Raw genomic sequence first — 18,392 nt, 5'->3', positions numbered from 1 at the left:
GATGGACATATTTTATATTATATATTTAACCTCATTCTTAGTATATTTTGGTTAATATTTTGGAAGAATTTTGATACTTTGAATTATATTTCCAATATAGGACTTTCGACTCTCTCTGGAGCAAAACATAATCAAATGGAGGAATTTTGGAGTAATTCCAGTTGGAGGACGTTCTTGAGTCACTTAGCTTGATCGTATCAAAATTTCAGAGTTTTCTTCCAAGCGGTTATTTTCTGGCAATAAAATAAAGGAGCAGTGCACGGTGCTGGAATAGTGACGTGTTGGGCTTTTATTGCGTTTTTGGAGCACAAGATGACCTCGGATGGGTTCGTGGCCTTCTAGAGAAGTGTTCAGAACATTTTTATCTTTAAAACAAGCTATCTTGGGCCAGATTTGGAGGAGATTTGGGGCAAAAACGTGGCTGGGCAGATTTTGGGCAGATTCTCCTATTCCAATTTGGACTTTATTTCCTAGTTTTATTTTATTTTAATTAGTTTCCTTGTGGGGATGGAAAAGCTGTACATTGGCAGCTAGGTTTTAAGGGGTATTTAAGCTCTTTCTCACAAGGAATTAACGACTTCTTTTTCACTTTTGAACTTTGCATTGTGGAGAGCAATTGCTAGGGTTTTGGGTTTTCACAACTTTCAGGTGTTTTCGTTCTTTTCTTCTTAATGATATTTTCTTGGATTTCAATTATGAGTATGCTTAACTAAATTTCTTTTGCTAGGGTGAAGCCTTGAACCTTAGCATGAATATGTGATTTTTATTTAATTGCTTATGATGAGTGCATGCCTACTTGAATTGTTAATCACTGTTTTAAACTATCTAATTGTCTTAATGCCTGATCACCATTAGGATCTTTAGAAAAGTAATTGGATGCAATTTTGGTTGGAAGGTTCCCTGAAATTGATGCTAGCTTCTTGTGATTAATAATTGTAATTTCACTTAAGATGAACACCACGGCTTAAGGGTTGCATGGTTTTTCAAAGGGTTTTCATAAAACTTAATGAGTCTTTCATGTTCAGATTTGATCCGAACGTCCGGACGGGTTGCATGTTGGATATACGTTTTGTGTTGGAGGTTCCAAGTAGAATATACATTAGGAAAACCTAACCTTCAAAGTGGCATGTGCAAATCATAAGTAATTGGTAAAAGTTCATAGGATTGCTAGGTGATGGTGAAACCCTAGTGCTTTTATAAATTGATATTCAAAACTCTTTCCTTCAATCATATTTGTTCTTGTTTTAATATTTGTTTTTAGAATCAACCAAATTCATAATCATCTTTCTTGACCTTTTATTTTAAGTAGTTATTTGGAATTTGTTTTTACTTAAATTGCTAATTAGTCCTTGAGGAAAACGACCTTGCATGAGCATCTATACTACAATAGCCTTGTATTCTTGCAAGTCTTTTATGTGATTTTGAAAGACTCATTAAGTTTTATGAAAACAAAAACCATGCAACCCTTAAGACGTGGTGTTCATCTTAAGTGAAATTACAATTATTAATCACAAGAAGCTAGCATCAATTTCAGGGAACCTTCCAACCAAAATTGCATCCAATTACTTTTCTAAAGATCCTAATGGTGATCAGGCATTAAGGCAATTAGATAGTTTAAAACAGTGATTAACAATTCAAGTAGGCATGCACTCATCATAAGCAATTAAATAAAAATCACATATTCATGCTAAGGTTCAAGGCTTCACCCTAGCAAAAGAAATTTAGTTACGCATACTCATAATTGAAATCCAAGAAAATATCATTAAGAAGAAAAGAACGAAAACACCTGAAAGTTGTGAAAACCCAAAACCCTAGCAATTTCTCTCCACAATGCAAAGTTCAAAAGTGAAAAAGAAGTCCCCTAATTCCTTGTGAGAAAGAGCTTAAATACCCCTTAAAACCTAGCTGCCAATGTACAGCTTTTCCATCCCCACAAGGAAACTAATTAAAATAAAATAAAACTAGGAAATAAAGTCCAAATTGGAATAGGAGAATCTGCCCAAAATCTGCCCAGCCACGTTTTTACCACAAATCTCCTCCAAATCTGGCCCAAGATAGCTTGTTTTAAAGATAAAAATGTTCTGAACACTTCTCTAGAAGGCCACGAACCCATCCGAGGTCATCTTGTGCTCCAAAAACGCAATAAAAGCCCAACACGTCACTATTCCAGCACCGTGCACTGCTCCTTTATTTTATTGCCAGAAAATAACCGCTTGGAAGAAAACTCTGAAATTTTGATACGATCAAGCTAAGTGACTCAAGAACGTCCTCCAACTGGAATTACTCCAAAATTCCTCCATTTGATTATGTTTTGCTCCAAAGAGAGTCGAAAGTCCTATATTGGAAATATAATTCAAAGTATCAAAATTCTTCCAAAATATTAACCAAAATATACTAAGAATGAGGTTAAATATATAATATAAAATATGTCCAGCACAATGCTTTCTGCTATCACCTCAACAAGAATCTCCTCCTATAGAAAGACAAAAGTCAGAACATAATAACAAGTACAAGATGAATCTGATTAAGGAGTTGAAAACAAGAACTCACATCTTCTTCCACTTCTTTGGTTTTCTCCTGAGCTTCTTCCACAGCCTCTTTCTCTTGCTCTACAACCTCAAAAGCCTCTCTCAACTCCTCAGCAGTTCCAGAGGTAGTTGTAGGAGCTGCTGCAGATTCTGTGGCCACATTTTCCACGACAGTCCTCTTCCTAAGTCTTTTTGACCTAGTAAGAGGAGGAGGATAACTTTCAGCTACAAGAGCAGAAGATAAAAGTCAGAACAAGTAGATTAAACTAAACAGAACAGAATTATAAGATTCTTTCTACCTTAGTTCTAAGGCTGGACGACATTGTCCAGAGCCTGGGCAGTTTCCCTCCTCTTGTTCCCTCTGGCAGAAGGAGTTGCCTCAACACTTGTCTATTCTGCCAGAGTCTCATGTGCATCTCCTTCATCTCCAAAAGGGAGTTCCAAATCCCCAGCAGCTATGACATAAGTAATTGCACATAGAAGAAAGGGTTAGAAGGCAATCCAGCAAGGAAAATATAAAATGTCAAAATTCAGGGACTTACCAATCACTTCTCCAGCCTGAACAGCCTGGCCTCCAATATTCTTTGTCAAGGAAGGATCTGGTGTAGATAGGACAGATTGTTAGACATCATCGCATAGACAGAATGAGACAAAAACAGGCAGAATGAAAGAAATAGCGATAGAATTAAGAATCTACCTTCAATAACTTGAGCATTAATGCCCTTAATGGTGCGCACCATGAATCCTTTGGCCTCCTCTCCAGCGAAGACGGTCCAAGAATCCCAGCCATCAAAAAGCACCTTGGTGGCAGTACTTGAGGTAGCTGACCACCAAGCATCAAATTCGGCAGAACTACAGGAATTAGGCTCCCAAGATGGATAGAGAGCATTCACGCTATTGTTTATCTTATTCACTGCGCACCGACAGTCCTTATGCACCTCCAAGTCATCTGAATCTCTCATGGAAGTGGCCGGGTTGCAATTTCTGTATGATTTGAGTGGAATAAGCTAAGGGCGGCCAAGTTGGCTTGCACAAAAGTTGGGATGGTACACTTCTGCCCCCAAATGATAGTTTGGAAGCTTCCCACCTCTAAAGGGCAGTTCTCGGGGTAGAGTCAAGCTCAATAACTTCTTCCTGAAGTCTGTTCTGGCTGCTTCTTCTTCTGGTTCCTTCTCAAACAGTCTGAATCCAGGCTGGAACCAAGGATAGGTCCTTTTATTCACCACTTGCCACTGAGCTGCAGATCTCTTAGTACAGTGCCTAAAGAACATCAGGTACTCTTTCATTGAGCGCTTGGGCACTTCTGCTGACATTAATGGAAGCGCCAGTACTTAATCTTCAGGCAAAACTATATCTAGGAACCTTAGTTCAGGAAAGTAGACTTGCAGCCAAATCTGGATCATCCAGAATGCGCTAGGAGTAGATAGGTTCAAAGGATTCTCCAAGGCGGCAGTGTGCAGGTTCTTGTACAAATGAGCTAGAACTGTAGGCCCAAGCCCTACACCAGTATGGTTGTGCAGTGCTTCTGCCAGGTGCTTGTATTCAAGCAGAACTGCTGAGGAACAATTTGGGAAGACAAATCTGTTCAATCAGTATAGAAGGAACATCATATGATGTGGGTCCTTATCCTTCTCTGAGCTGAATTTCTTCAGGTAGTTAGAAAATGAGCACTTCTGGTTGATTGTGGCAGGAAGGATAGTGAAGGGCTTCGCCAATTATTCCTGGTTCTTCCTTCAGTGATAATCACCAACTGCATCCACATGCCTTCGATGGGGTCGGAATCCAAAAATTTGAGCCATGTCTAGTAGAGTTGGAGACATTGGGCCCAGACGGAAGTCGAAGGTGTTGCTGGCAGAATTCCAGAAGCAAAGGGCAGCAGCCAGCAGGTTCTCATCCCTATTCACGGATTAATTGGACAGAAGAATGGCGTCATATATTCCAGCCCTCTTCCAATAAGCTCCATACCTGGGAAGGAGCTTGTCAATCTAGTCTGCCCACTTTACTACACTGTTCCTCACTTCACTTGAAGGAAACGAGCGGCTCAGGTTCTTACTAACCCAAGTATGAGAAGCCAAGGCAGAGGAGCTTTGGAAGCACAGAGGGGCTTCAGCATCATCCCTGAACAAATTAGCCATTTCAGCAGGAACAAGGCTAAACCAGTGAAGGCCCAGAACTAAGGTGTTTTCGAAGAGATGGAGGACGTTTTTGTCCAGATTCTTTTGGGCAAATGGATGGAGTTTTCTTCGAACCTCAATGGCATGATTGTCCACTCTTTCCCCAGTGATATAAGCAGGAGGAACAGAAGAAGAAGAGCTCTGGGCACGGTTTTTTGGAGATGACATTTTCAGGATTTAAGCTAGAACAAAGGAAACAAATTAAAAGGAGTCAAGGGCTGATCGCAGGAAAGGGTAAAGGATTCTGAGAATTCTAAGAAACCAAGGTCTGAAGAAGTTAGGTTTAGAATGAACAAGAGCTAAGGTTTTTAAATTTCTTAAAAAGGCTTGAGATCGTGGGAAGAAGAAGGCAAAACGACGCCTGATGTTAACTAGCTAGTAACTGCCCACGAAGTCTAGTTCAGTGGGTAGGCGTGGGCAAATTACAATCGAAGGAAAGTGGCGCGCACAATTAATGGCCAAATCATTAAGTCTGCAACCGTTCCAAAACAATTCAGACTTAGGGGGCATTGTTTGGGCCTAATTTGGCACGCCCAGTCCAAAATCAAAAAGCCCATGTCAATTTTTGGCAGCCATCGAAGTTTACCTTAAATTTGGGCCAATTCTCGACACACCCAACCCATTTTTATCAGAAAGGCCCATGAACAAAACATTTGGACTTTTTATCCACTGAGAATAAAAGAAACTAGCCCAGCCTTTTTTTAACACCATTAAATCTCTGCCCCAAAAAGATAGACAAAGTCAGCAGATCTTTTCTAAAAACCCTCACGTGACTACCTATCTTTGAAAAATCAGAAATTTCAACTATCTCAGAAGAGTTGATAGGAAGTTAATGAAGGCAAGTATAAAAGGAAGACGTCTCTAAATCTTTGCAGCCAAAAAAGATCAAACTCCCTTTCTCTATATAGAAAAATTCTACACCAGAGTAGATCTCATTTCCAAGGGATAAGCAGACTACATTTTCTAAAGAGATAAGTAGGGGGCAGGGAGTTGATCATCAGGAAAATTAAACTAACCATCATGGCAGATTGCACTCTTCCAAAGGGCAGTTAAATGATTAAAAAGGGATTAGGTTTTCTTTCAGGAAAAGAAGGGAAGTGATCACCACAAAAACTAACTGTTGATAGCTTTTCTGCCAGAATAGATGAAATTCCCCTTTTTCTTGGCATTTAAAATAAAAGATCTTGCTTTTGGAAAATCTGCCGCCCATTATTAAAAGATTAGAAGCCCCCACTCCAACATTTTCTATAAATATGAGAGGAGGTGAACAGATCAAAGGACAGCCAAAAACTAAATCAAAACAGAAACTCTGAATATCACAATTGACAAACTCAAAATGATCACTTGATCTCAAAAGCCTTCAAACACTGAAGTAGCCAAAGCTCATTGAGCCACAAGAAACAAGTCAGCTATAATTCAAAATCTCCGATTTCAGTTCAGTTTAGAGAAACAATTCTACAAAGCTAGATTTTTCTCATTACAAATTTGTTTCAGCATAAGCCAAATCAAGCAGAGTCCAATTTTTTTTCACAAATGTGAAAACCTCAACAAATTTATGGAAAGCCTTGATCAAGTAGAACAGGTACTACAGTGCAGTTCCAGCTCAGTAATCATCAAATCTAGCCACTTCTGCCCCTTCCAGACTTAAGAGGCTCCCATTATGCCCATTCAAAAAGCCTTCCAGGGCTTGAAATAGATTAAAGCTCTGCCAAACTCGAACGTTGCAATCGATTTACAGCTGAAGCTTGACAATTGAAGGTGTTGATGATCCAATCCAGCACAGACAAGCCCAGTCTAGTCCGGATCAAAAGTAGCTATCCAGGAAGAAATTGAAGTCCAACGCTGTTTTGTCTCTTTTAGAGTTGGTCTTTTCTTTTTTGAGCTTTGTACACTTTCTTATTATTTATTCTAGCCAGAACTACCAGTTTTGTACTGTGAAAAATTGTGAAGTCTTCACTAGTCTGAGGCAAGAAAATAACTTACTTGGGAGATATGGGAGAGATTCCTCACCCAAATTTACAATCACTTGTTTAGAAGTTAATAACTTGGGGAGCAAGTTAATAACTTGGGGAGCAAGTTATCTATTTTTAAGAAGTCTGCTAGGGTTTTTATTGCTAGCAGTGGCACGCTCATACACAAAAGAAAGTTGACTTGTTGACCATAAATGGTTTTCAAGCCAATGAGGAACTTTACCCTACCATCACAGGAACAAATTTAAAACGGGTGAACATTATCACACGCCAAAAAATCCAACGCCGCATGTGATAAAGTACAACATAACAAAGTGAGCCCACACGCGGGAAAATCCAAAGCCACTTGTGGCTAGACCAAACTATGTCCTACACTGGTGGACTACTTTATCACACGCCGGATAATCCAACGCCGCGTGTGATAAAGTACTAACATAACCAAATGAACCCACAAATAAAATCCTTACTAAATAATTAATCGACAAACTTCCATAATTACTAAAAGTTGAGACTAGCTCGAGCATCCTCCCGCACACCGGCAACTCATCATACGTGCAGGCGACATTCATAACAATTCAAGGAAGGTACATATCCTGATGCAAAATTCCAATTTCCCAAAATAAACTTTTTCCATCTAATAAAATAACACCCATACTTCCTTGTTGAAAACCAAAATAAAAACATAATTAAGAAAACACCAAATCTAAACAAGCCCTTTCAATTTTATTAATATTCAAAACACTATTCATATACTTAGGAATACACATTCTCTGAAAATCCCATAAAACAAGATAATAAAATCCAAAACACTATATCTTACACAAAGTCACCATAATCCTTTATAAATAATATTAATGGCACTCATAATAATAGTAATAATAATAAGTAGTCCAAAAATTCCCATGATCACGTATCTCATCCTAAGAAATTCACTAGTTTGACTCAGATTACCCATAAATTTTAATATCCGTTCTCAAATCAATTCCACATACGTATAATATACCATTCAGTAACCCAGAACTCATAACCCATATTATTCATTTTCCAAGACTACCTTTTAAAACCCGCATCAATATCCAATGTACCCATAACCTAAACACATAGACATATATTTGAGTGTAAACATATAATCGACATTTTATTAGATCCTTACTGACACCAAACCCCTGTATCAAACCATAAGTGAATTATAATAACAACATATATATACAAACAGAAAGTCTTGTGTCACATGGTAATGGCTGAAACCGAAACGATAGCTCGCTTTTATAACCTCATCAACCAAGATACCCATTACCAAAACAAATCAGTTTCCCACCAACACCACTACTATACCCAATATCACAACTTCAAAATAAATCCAAGTTTTCAACAATACGCTATAACCTCCTTTCAAAATCCAACATATTTATCAGTGGCGAACAATTCCAGTAATACTATCCGGTACTGTAAGGCCAAAATTGAAATATACACCCAAGCCCATAATTCCCAAAAACTTAACGTGTATACACAACCTTGGAAAGGTCCTAAAGCCATTCTAATTCATTCCCAAAAGATGAGACAGTCTCAAAAGACCTGTGGTCAACAGTTGGTCAAACTTCTTGTTTTTGTTCAACCGGACCCATGGGGCCCACGACCACCGATTTCTGATTCAAAAGTTCCTACAGTTTCAACAGCGTTTACCAAACATGTCATACAAGTTTGGTCCAGATAGAGAGGTAGGATCGCTCGCGATCGCACTATCGGACGGTCACCGTTTTACGCAAACTTTGAGTCGTTGAATTGGAGCATGCGGGACTCCAATTCTCGATCCACGAATTCCTACATGATCCTAGATATACCTAGATCAACATATATGGAAATGGAGTCAATCCAATGGTCTGAACATATCAAACCCGGATAACGTCTAATATACGTAAATCTGATCGACATTCAACCGATAACCAAATTCAAATCTGAGTATACCGTCATGCTTGGGACTACATGGGGACCATTTTAGGACTAAATGGACCACCTAAACATGGCCCACGCGTCGCCACACACTCCGGCAGCGCTTGGGTGTCTTGGGAAAATTCCAGCGAACGGAAAATTCTCGAAACACCCATCAATACCTATACCTACGTAATCAGGAAAACTAGTGGAGGCCAGATGAGAAGGTTGACAGCCAAAAATAGTGGCCTGTTGTTTGTGGAGAGAGAGAGTGAGCGTGAAGTCATGAGGGGGAGAGAGAGAGAGAGAGAGAGAGAGAGAGAGAGAAAGAAAGATAGAGAGAGAGAGAAGAAGAGTTTTTAAAAGACCAACTTCAAGTTATTTACGGTTGTGCCACTACACTTTCGTTACAACTCTGATTTGAGCCCACTATGTGTCTACAAACTTGTGTCAATGCGCTCTACACAACGGTGTAATTCATTTCCCCAAAATCCTACAGGATTAAAAAGAGACCAAAATGACCCTATCCCCAAGGGCAAAATTGTAATTTCACAATTAATTAAATTAAATAATTTAAAGGGAGATTCACTATTATACCCAATATGGGGGCCCAAATTATAAAAATACCCTATATAAAATGGACTTTAGAAACACACCCAAAGCCCATTTACAACATAACAAAAAAGCTTTTAACTTCTTATAAATTACAAAACTGCCATCAATTTCTTAAAACAAGCCCAACCCCAAAATCTCATAAAAATACCCAAAGCACTCAATAGGGCATCAAAGTAATTTAATAATCAATATTAAATTCAATAAGGCTAGCTATCATTTTTTGGGTTTTTTTTGATTTTGTTTATAGGAATTCAATTGTGTAGGGTTTATTTATAATATTAGTGCTAGAAATGGGTATATCACTAAATATCTCTAATTTAAATGGATAATTAGAATAAGGTCGGGGTGTTACAGCAAGTGTCAAATTAAGTATGGTATTCGCTCTAATATGCATCCGATTAACTCAATTAAAAGTGTAGATGGTGATGAAGCATCAAGATAATCAACCAAGTTACTAAGCACAATGATTAAGAATCCAACATCAAATAGCAATCAATAGATAGGTAAAATAAGAAAACTAGATTATCATACCAGGGCCACATCATGCCCTAGAAACAGAAAATTAGTTACACATAATCATAGAATTCGGCATAAGCCAAAACAAAAGGAAGAAAAAATAAAACTTAGCCAACTGCGGTACTCTTCCTACGTCGCCAATTTCTCTTAGTCTTTGCATGACTCCAAAGGAGTTGTTTCTCATCCTTAAATAAAACACCACATGTCTACTCCTATGGTATTTGGGCTTTTACAGTAGTCCAAAAATAAAGAAAAACCTAATTAAAACATAAATCCAAAATGGGTAAGTAATTGACTCTTCTTCCTACTTGGATTGGGATAACACGTCAGTTACTTTGCATACACGTCTAAGGTTGTTCCTCCTCCAAAACAATTTGGGAATTGTCTCATCTTTCTAGCCATATATTGCACGCCTTGAGGAAAATTCAGGAAAGTCTTCAAATAATCATTCTTCCACAACAGTATGCCCTCCCTGATCCTTATTGTGCAGGTCGTCAGGTTGCCCTCCCTGAGGGCCTAGCCTTTCATGAACATTTCTCTGCAGCTCCAGGCGGGCGCGGATGTCAAGTTGCAGGCCCAACCTTTCGCGCGCGTTAGTCCTTGAACTCAATCTAGACGGAAGACTTCATCTGCTCTAAGTCTGGCTTGCAGATGCTTGTGGCAAGCTGATCACGTTGTTGTCCCTCCCTTGTCTACTTACTCCTGCTCAACCTGCTTAGGACCTCTGGAACTGTCTGCTAGCGCCTTCATCCATCCTTCTCTCTTCGCCCTGTTGTCCAAAGCCAAATTTTTTAGCCAAGTTTATTTGGTTGAGGAGCTGCCTCACCAAGTTGTTTTCGTCGTCCATTCACCAAGTCAACTGATAGATTAAGGTCTAATTGACTTCGTGGACCAGAAGGAGAGAATTGTGTGGAGCTCAATTGTAAACATGCTAGGGTTTCGTTAGAGGTGTACGCGGGAGCATACGTCGAGCGTGGAGGCAATGGAGGAAATGATTAAAGTTGCTCCAAGATGGGGCCAAAGTTGATGTAGGCTATGAGTCCACCGTGATAGGAGGTTCCACCATGCTAGGCAGCGACACCATAATGATGGGCTTCAGATCTAATCGCGAGACCACGTGAGGGATTGCTAGATCTCGCCACAAGGTGGTGTGGCAACTAGGGCATGGTGGCGGATCCGTGAGGGGGCACGGTTGTTCCAACCATGGGGACTTGCAAGGTAGATCCAGCCGTGGGCCGTGATACGATACGATGACGACTGGGGCCTGTGCATTGATCTCGGCTATAGGACCGGCAGGTGGAACGGTGGCTGCGGTTTGAACTATGGCGGGGGCCATGGTGCAGCTAGAAAATATGGCGGCAGTAAGTAGTGGTTGCTGTTGTGCGGCAGTGTTGGGGATGTTTGGATTCGACAAGAACTGAGCCATCGCAATGATCTTGCTCCTCGTGTGTGTGCTTCTGGCCATGGTTGTTCGGATGGCTTTGATTTGAACGAAAAGATGGAGAAATTAATTCCTTTGATTCAAGAGCACGCTTTGAGTATTGTAGGGACTTTTTCGTTCCGGCAGCTACTATGGGCCTGGGCTGCCGTAAATAGCAAAATGGATGAAATTGCCCCTTGAGCCTGAGTTTGAAGATTAAGCCCCAAGAATGCTTCGAAAGGACAGTAGGGCCTTAGGAAACACCTTGGTTACCTTCACCAACAAAAGTAACAATAGCTTACAAATAAATTATTGGCTTGGCATGAGAAGTTTGTGGCATGGGAGTTGAGCATTCATGAGTTTAGCATGGAGAGAGAAATGGCTGTGATTTCCTATGAGAAACAGAGTTTTTAAGGCATAGGGGAAGGGATTTGTTGAGGAGAGAGAGAGGGAGAGAAATGAGGGCAATGGGTGTTTTTCCGACAGCTTGACAGAGGCTCTATCAAGTGTTAGAACAGCCTACCAAGAGGGAAAACTAAGGAGGATGAAGATGAACTGAGCGCGAAATTGCTGGGTTTGGAAGTAAGAGAGAAAGCTTGCTCTCTGGTTGTGATTGTGGCTAGTGGTGAAGTATTGGGTGTTTTGGGTAATTTTCCAATAGCCTGAGAAAAGCTATATCAGACTCTGGAATGGCTTGCCATAAGAGAAAATGGGAGAAGATGGATGAATAGGGCACGAAATTGCAGAGTTTCAGAGATGAGAGATGAAGCTTGCTCTCTAGATGTGTGTTTTGATGATAGGTAGGAAATGCCTCTTTTTATAGGCGCTGGAAGCTATTATTTTCCAAGAAACCCTAATGGTTTCTATCCAATTTGGCCAAGTCTTTCCCTTCCTTTCTCCCCTCATCCCTTCAATCATCCTATTTTTGTGAAATCCACTCTGCCCATTTGCATAAAATCAGGGATTTTTGGGAGCTCAATGCTCTTTCCCGCAGCTGCTTCAGAACTCCCATTTTCAGCCATCTCCTTCTTTTCCTTTCTTCCCTTTTTTTATGGCCAGGTCTGACGAGGGAAAGAGAATGGGTATGCATGCTAGTTCAAAGGGTGATCTGCGCTCCAATATCCCTTGGTCCTTTGGAAGTTTTTGCTACAAACTTGTTCCTCCCATGTGCTGGAACTTCCCAGCAGCTTACACACATGGATATTTTGGCTTTCATCATGGCTTTTGTTTTCAGCTAGGTGCTGGAGATTTTGCATATATTTTCTTGGTTGCTTGGACCTTTCTATGGTGATGTGCTAGTTCACTAAAGGGATGGGCCAACTTCCCAAAGTGATGGGCTATCTTTTCTAATGTAATGGGCAAATTTCTCTCCTTTATGCTTACCCACATATTTGGGCTCAAGAAATGGGCTTGAGTTTCGGGGCTCCCAAGCAACCCAAAACTTCCATTTCTGGCTCATCAATGGGCCTCATGAAAACTCGTAATCATCCATACCACAACCCACTCAGTAAGCCTCAGGCATTCGCGTGGCTTGGGCCCACTTAAGCTTGTAGCGTGGCGTGTTGCTTATTTGCTTGGCGTGGCATGTGTGCAAGCGCATATGACGAACTTTCGCGTGCCCAAATCGGGTTTCTTCTCGATAAGGTATCGCATTGAGCCGAGAATTTATTTGGGCCAAACTGTGGATTTTTTGGGCCTCAACAAGTATAACTCGTGCTCTCAATGAAAGCATTAATGTTTGTGCAAAAATCCTCGTGGGTGAATATTCGCTTAGGGATTCACTACTACAAATAGTTAAAAAGACAACGTTAAATACACAACGGTTGGCTTCGAAACTGTTGTAGTTGTTTCTTCCACAACGGTTATTACACAACCGTTGTTAAAAGGGGTTTTTAAGCATTGTGGTTTAGGGCCTGTGTTTGGAAATCAGCTGATATAATCATTTTTTAAAAGTGGTATTCTGAAATAATCAGCTTACAAATTGTGTTCTCAAATAATCACTTGTGGACGTGAAATGACCAAACTGCCCTCCATATAAAAGCACATGTATCAACCCGTTATTGGCCTTTGATTGGCGACCTAACGCAGGCTTGTCTCCCTTTCTCAGCTTTCAGTCACGGTTCTCTTCCTCTCTCGGCGGTTTCTGTGTCCATCGACCACCACCACTCTATTTCTCCCTCTGTCACGAAAACCTAAGCAGCACTCTGTCGTTCTCTCTCTGCAGTGAATTTTAGGGTTTGGTGAGGGGGCTCTTGACGGTGAAAGAGAGGGTTTAATCGTGAAATGATGTCTCCCTTAAACGATGTCTCAGTTCCCTCTAAGTTCGAGTCTTGAATCGACGTCGTTCTCTTCTTCTCTGCTCCTTCAGGGCCTAAAAAAACCCTAAATTTTGGTTTCGGTTAGGACTTTGTTCACGAACGTCCTCCTCCTTCTCAATCCTGTGAGACTCGGTTAGGACAAAAGTCGCGATTTGCTGTAGGTGTGGCTGGGATTTCGAATTCGGTTCTGTGCAGAGAAGGAGTTATTCTAAGGTGGGTTTTGTATTTGTTATTGACTAGTTTGTGTTTTTGTATGGTTATCATTTGAGAAGGATAATTTCACTAACCTGTGACTGAAGTTGTGAAGTTTAGTAATTAGAGATATTGCAATAATAATGTAATTTAACTGTGAAGTAGATCATGCTGCCATGAAACTTGTATTGGTGTATTGATTTTGCTGTATGGACGATGCAGTGCCTCAAATTGCTATCTGTCATATAGGATTGGTTCTATGGCAATGCTTGTTTTCACTTCCATTTTATGAGTCATATTTAGTGTGGGAAATTATCCTGGTGCCAAGGGCTATTCGATTATAACACACCATTACCTCAATAGGCCCTGACTTAGGTGTTGAGTAATAATGCACAGGTAAATTTGTTGGTATCATTGGTGTTTCAGCACGTAGTAGCATATTTTGCACCCTTCCAGTGTTAATGTTTAATTATGTGATTTTGAAATACTAAAGTTAGTTGCCGTGGAAATTTTCTGTTCCCTGTGGTATAAAACGTGCTAAATTGTGTTGTTATTCCTTGCTTGCAGCTTGTGATATATGTCTGAAAATGGTATTTTATGGGGCTTCAGTATCTGTTTAGAAATTGCATGTTCATCCATCTAGGTTTAGCAGTTGCAGTTGCAGTAACATTTTGACGTGTCTAGTTTGCACACAGAGTCCATAACTGTGAATACTGATGTTCCATGTGTGGTACTGTATTGCATATGAGCATATTGTAGTAGGCATTGATGCATTTGGAGTAATTCTTGTAGCCATTTCGGCCAAACCCTGTATGAAGTGGATCCGTGGTTGATGAAATTGTTTTCAGACTTGGGTGGTATTTGGTTTTTTGATGGAATGGGATGTACATTTGGCAGAAGGGAATGTAGATAAGAGGAGAGTGTGGAGAGAGTTGGAGAGTAGAAAAGAGGCTTAAAAACATTTATGGTTTTATCAAATGTATATACATATATCAAAATGGGTTCAAAGTATTAGTTTGAGTAATGTACGTATGAAATATGGGTAACCAATGATCCATATGTATGATGTTGTTGTGCAGGGAACTTGTGAATGGCTTGTAAAGCAAAGCTTATGATTCCTGAGGATGAGAAGTACGAAGGAAAGCCATATGCCCTTTCACACACAAGGACCGCCATTACAACAATAAAGGCGAAGTTCAATACGCAGCAGTTACAGAGGTTCGAGGGAAGTTGTTTTGGTCATCTATTACTGATAGAGGACCTGAAGTGGAATTCACAAATTATCCACGGCCTGTTGATGAGGAAGGCTGATCCTAAGACAGTTACACAGGTGAACGGGATAAAATTCATTGTGGGTAACAAGTTGATACAATTCACAGCCCAACAATTTTGCCTCATCACGGGGCTAAGGTTCGGAAAGCTCCCTTTCATTCCGAAGGCGACAAATGAAAATTGCTCGTTGAAGCGAAAATACTTCAGCACCAATAAACCTGCCACCCTTTTGGACCTACACACCGCCTTCATCGAGTGCACAGATGATGAGGATGCGTTAAAGCTTGGAATGGTCTATTTTGCCAATTTTGTTCTATTGGGTACTGAAAAGCATGTGCTTATTGACATGCGCTATTTGAAGTTGGCTGAAGACCTAGAGGAGTTTGACAAGTATCCATGGGGCGCAGTGTCATATGCAATGACAAATGCTTCACTGTTGAGGGCCGTTTCTGCTGAATACCAACGAGTCAAAGTGCCCCAAAAAAGAAAAATGCCCAAACAACGTGGAAAGAGAACGCAGACAAGAATGCGAAGTGGTAGACCAAGAGAGTACATCATAAGGGGGTTTGGCTTCGCTCTTCAGGTGAACACATATCCAGCAATTAACTATTTGATGCAAATACATTTACATATATTGATGTTTCAATGTTGTGAACAGATTTGGGCCTTTGAAGTGTTCCCAGCTTTGGAAGCATTGCATTTCACGGTCCATGAAGACAATAGGCACATCCCTCGAATATTACATTGGAGGAGCAACACGGTGGCCCGTTTTCGGGAGGTTATGAGTCAGGTTTTTGAAAACTTTGAGGTTAGATCTGTTTGTATCAGTGATGTTATGATTAGGAAAAAGTACAAAGTTAACTGATTTTTTTTTTTTGTGTTTCAATTGGAGGTTGATGTGCAACTTCTCCGGCCAACAGATATTGAGAAGCAACAACCTTACTGGAGTTGGGGTGATGATGACAACGAAGAACCAATGGTTGAATTATTTGGGGATGAGGCCGAAAGAAAAAACCGGCACTTCTAGTGAAGAAAAAGACGCGGATGTTGAGGAAACAGCCACCCTTCCCTCCTCTTCTAAGGTGAGCATGATCTTTTTCCAATGTTGTGAAAATATAGCGAATACGATAGGAATGAAGTGGAAATAGTTTCGTGGTTTTTTGTAAGCTTTGTAACTGTTGCATTATAACTGTATGCAGGCCAAAGGGTCTGTTAATGACGTTCGCAGTTTGAAGCATCAATTACGCAGCACTAAGGATGAGTTGGCTAAGCTACGTAGTTCAAATCGGGGGCTTAGGAACAGAGTTCGTGACTTGGAAGCTATTGTACAGAAGAACTGTTTGAAGCATGAGAACGAGTGTGACAGAAATAAAAAGGCTATTCGGGATTTGACCCTAAAAATTGCTGAAGTCGAACATTATTTGAAGTTGGAGGCGGAGGAGTTAAAAAAAAATTATGGTGGAGAAGCCCATGAGGAAGTCTGTACTGCCCAGATGAATGACGGAGGGCAGAATGATTTGTCACCCGTAAATGAACCTACTAGTCCGACTACAGCAGCACCTAAAATGGACACTCAAGTTCCAGCTGATGGAGTAGAACCCTTCCCAGGCATGCATACAGAACGGGGTGAAATGGAAGCACCAGTCTGTGGTGATGGAGTGGAACACTTTCCAGCCTCAGATCAACAAGGGGCTCCAAGGGAACCAGAAGTCCCTGCTGATAGAGTGGAACCCTTCCCAGCCATGGAAGTCATAGACACTGAAATTGAAACTTCAGTTCCTGAGAGGCAAGTGGACCAACAACCTCACAAGGTTCCTACCGCTGAAGATGTGAAGCTTCCTAGTGTTGAAGATGCCCTCCTTCCTACTCCGGAAGATGGGAATGGGTATAGAGTTATTTGTAAAACAATGTTACATTTGTTACAGGATTGGAAGAAGACAGAAATTGAGGGGGTGGGATCCAAGGTCAGGCCTCCCATGAAATGTAACATAACTGTGGTTGGTGATGAAGGGGATGAAGGGGATGAAGGGGACAACGAGGCTACTGCCACGGTTCGGAAACCAGCTGGTGAAGGCAAAGGGTGCAGACTTAAGCGGGCTGCGACACCATTGTTGAGTCCATTCACCGATCCCTCCAGGAAAAAGAGGAAGGTTACTGATTTGCATGCACAGACACCTCAGCCCCGTTTTGATCCAACAAAACCCGTGGCCATGGACGATGTGAAGGCTATCATACAACTTTGCAGGGCTTGGAAAACTGACATCAGGTTAGGATTTGTATCTTGGCAAAACCATTTTACTTGTTTTTTGATGTATGCAAACAATTTATACACAGCTATACTATACATGTGTGTGTCATTGTCATATTATACAAGGTGTTCCACTTGTGTATTATATTTTAATTTACCTTTGCAAGTGTTGTTTTTGTAGTGCGGAGCTGGAGCTCGAACCATTTGAAGTTGGGGCAGATTTTTTTTTACAAACTGTTAGATGAAACTGCATGGATGAGCTCGAGGGTAACAATTTGAACCCGGCTTTATTTCGATCAATCTCTTATTTGATGACATTGACTATGTGTGTCAAATTTGTGATATTCACGCGGTTGTTGTGTTCTGAAATAGCAGCACCTTGACATGGCCATGTTTCTAATACGCAAAAGACAACTCTCTCATCCGCAACTATTTGGAAGGGAGTGGACAACCGCCGAGTTTTGTCTGCAGGTAATTTTGTATCCATATTTTGTGTCACTGCAGTTCTTGCATTGGTAGGAGTCATGTTGGTCTCTCCTTTTGGTGCTTTGGTTTGGGTTTATGTAACGTGTATGTCACACTTGGTTGCAGCAATTTTTACAGCCGTTTGCAATGCCAAGTGGGAAACGAGTCACGAGGAAACAATCTGCTGCAAGCACCGTTCACCCTCCCCCTAACTACCTCAAAAATGTACACCACTTTGTCAATGGGTCATGGCAACATGGGTATGCGCAAGCATGGACGAAAGTGCGCAAGGTCTATCTCCCGTATAATGTTCGACAGTCCCATTGGGTAGCAGTAGAAGTCGACTTTGTGCGACATACTGTCACTGTCTATGACTCGTATTCTGATTTTACCTCCAACAGTATGCTTGTCCGATTCATGGAGCCTATTACCCATACGCTTGCAAAGGTGCTGCATGAAATGAGGTTTTATGAGAAATCGGAGGTTGAAGCGGTGAAGAGAAAGGGGACTGACATGTCAAACTTTAACCCATTCACAATTTGCAGAATTTCCGATGTTCCTCAACAAACTGATGGGTAAGCTGTGTTCTTTTAAATCACTATACTCGGATGTTATCAATAGGTGCACTTCTAACTTCTCCACTGCTCGGGTGGACAGTACTTCATGTGGCATTATGACAGTCAAATTTATTGAGTACCTTAGTGCCGGCATTCCTTTACATACCATTGACCCATCGAAGTTTGGC

General features: G+C 40.8%; 2 protein-coding genes across 2 annotated transcripts in view; both read left to right on the top strand.

The window, feature by feature from the left end:
- Positions 1-13,360: 13,360 nt before the first annotated feature.
- LOC117613292 lies at positions 13,361-16,352 on the top strand. The gene is made up of 5 exons (XM_034341911.1): positions 13,361-13,683; positions 14,742-15,517; positions 15,593-15,742; positions 15,827-16,016; positions 16,134-16,352. Exons 2-4 carry the CDS (start codon positions 14,753-14,755, stop codon positions 15,959-15,961), a joined length of 1,050 nt encoding a protein of 349 aa, XP_034197802.1. The 5' UTR covers positions 13,361-13,683; positions 14,742-14,752; the 3' UTR covers positions 15,962-16,016; positions 16,134-16,352.
- Positions 16,353-16,957: 605 nt separating this feature from the next.
- The window catches only part of LOC117613291, a 2,006-nt gene continuing 571 nt past the window's right edge, over positions 16,958-18,392 (top strand). The window contains exons 1-5 of the mRNA XM_034341910.1: positions 16,958-17,200; positions 17,364-17,449; positions 17,558-17,653; positions 17,774-18,222; positions 18,305-18,390. Coding sequence (XP_034197801.1) covers positions 17,438-17,449; positions 17,558-17,653; positions 17,774-18,222; positions 18,305-18,390 — 643 coding nt within the window. The 5' untranslated portion in view covers positions 16,958-17,200; positions 17,364-17,437. The remainder of the gene's footprint in view (positions 17,201-17,363; positions 17,450-17,557; positions 17,654-17,773; positions 18,223-18,304; positions 18,391-18,392) is intronic.

The sequence above is a fragment of the Prunus dulcis genome, unplaced genomic scaffold (genome assembly GCF_902201215.1).
Source record: "Prunus dulcis unplaced genomic scaffold, ALMONDv2, whole genome shotgun sequence".
Lineage (NCBI taxonomy): Eukaryota > Viridiplantae > Streptophyta > Magnoliopsida > Rosales > Rosaceae > Prunus > Prunus dulcis.
The sequence above is the reverse complement of the archived record's forward strand: the minus strand, read 5'-3'. Positions and strand labels throughout refer to the sequence as shown.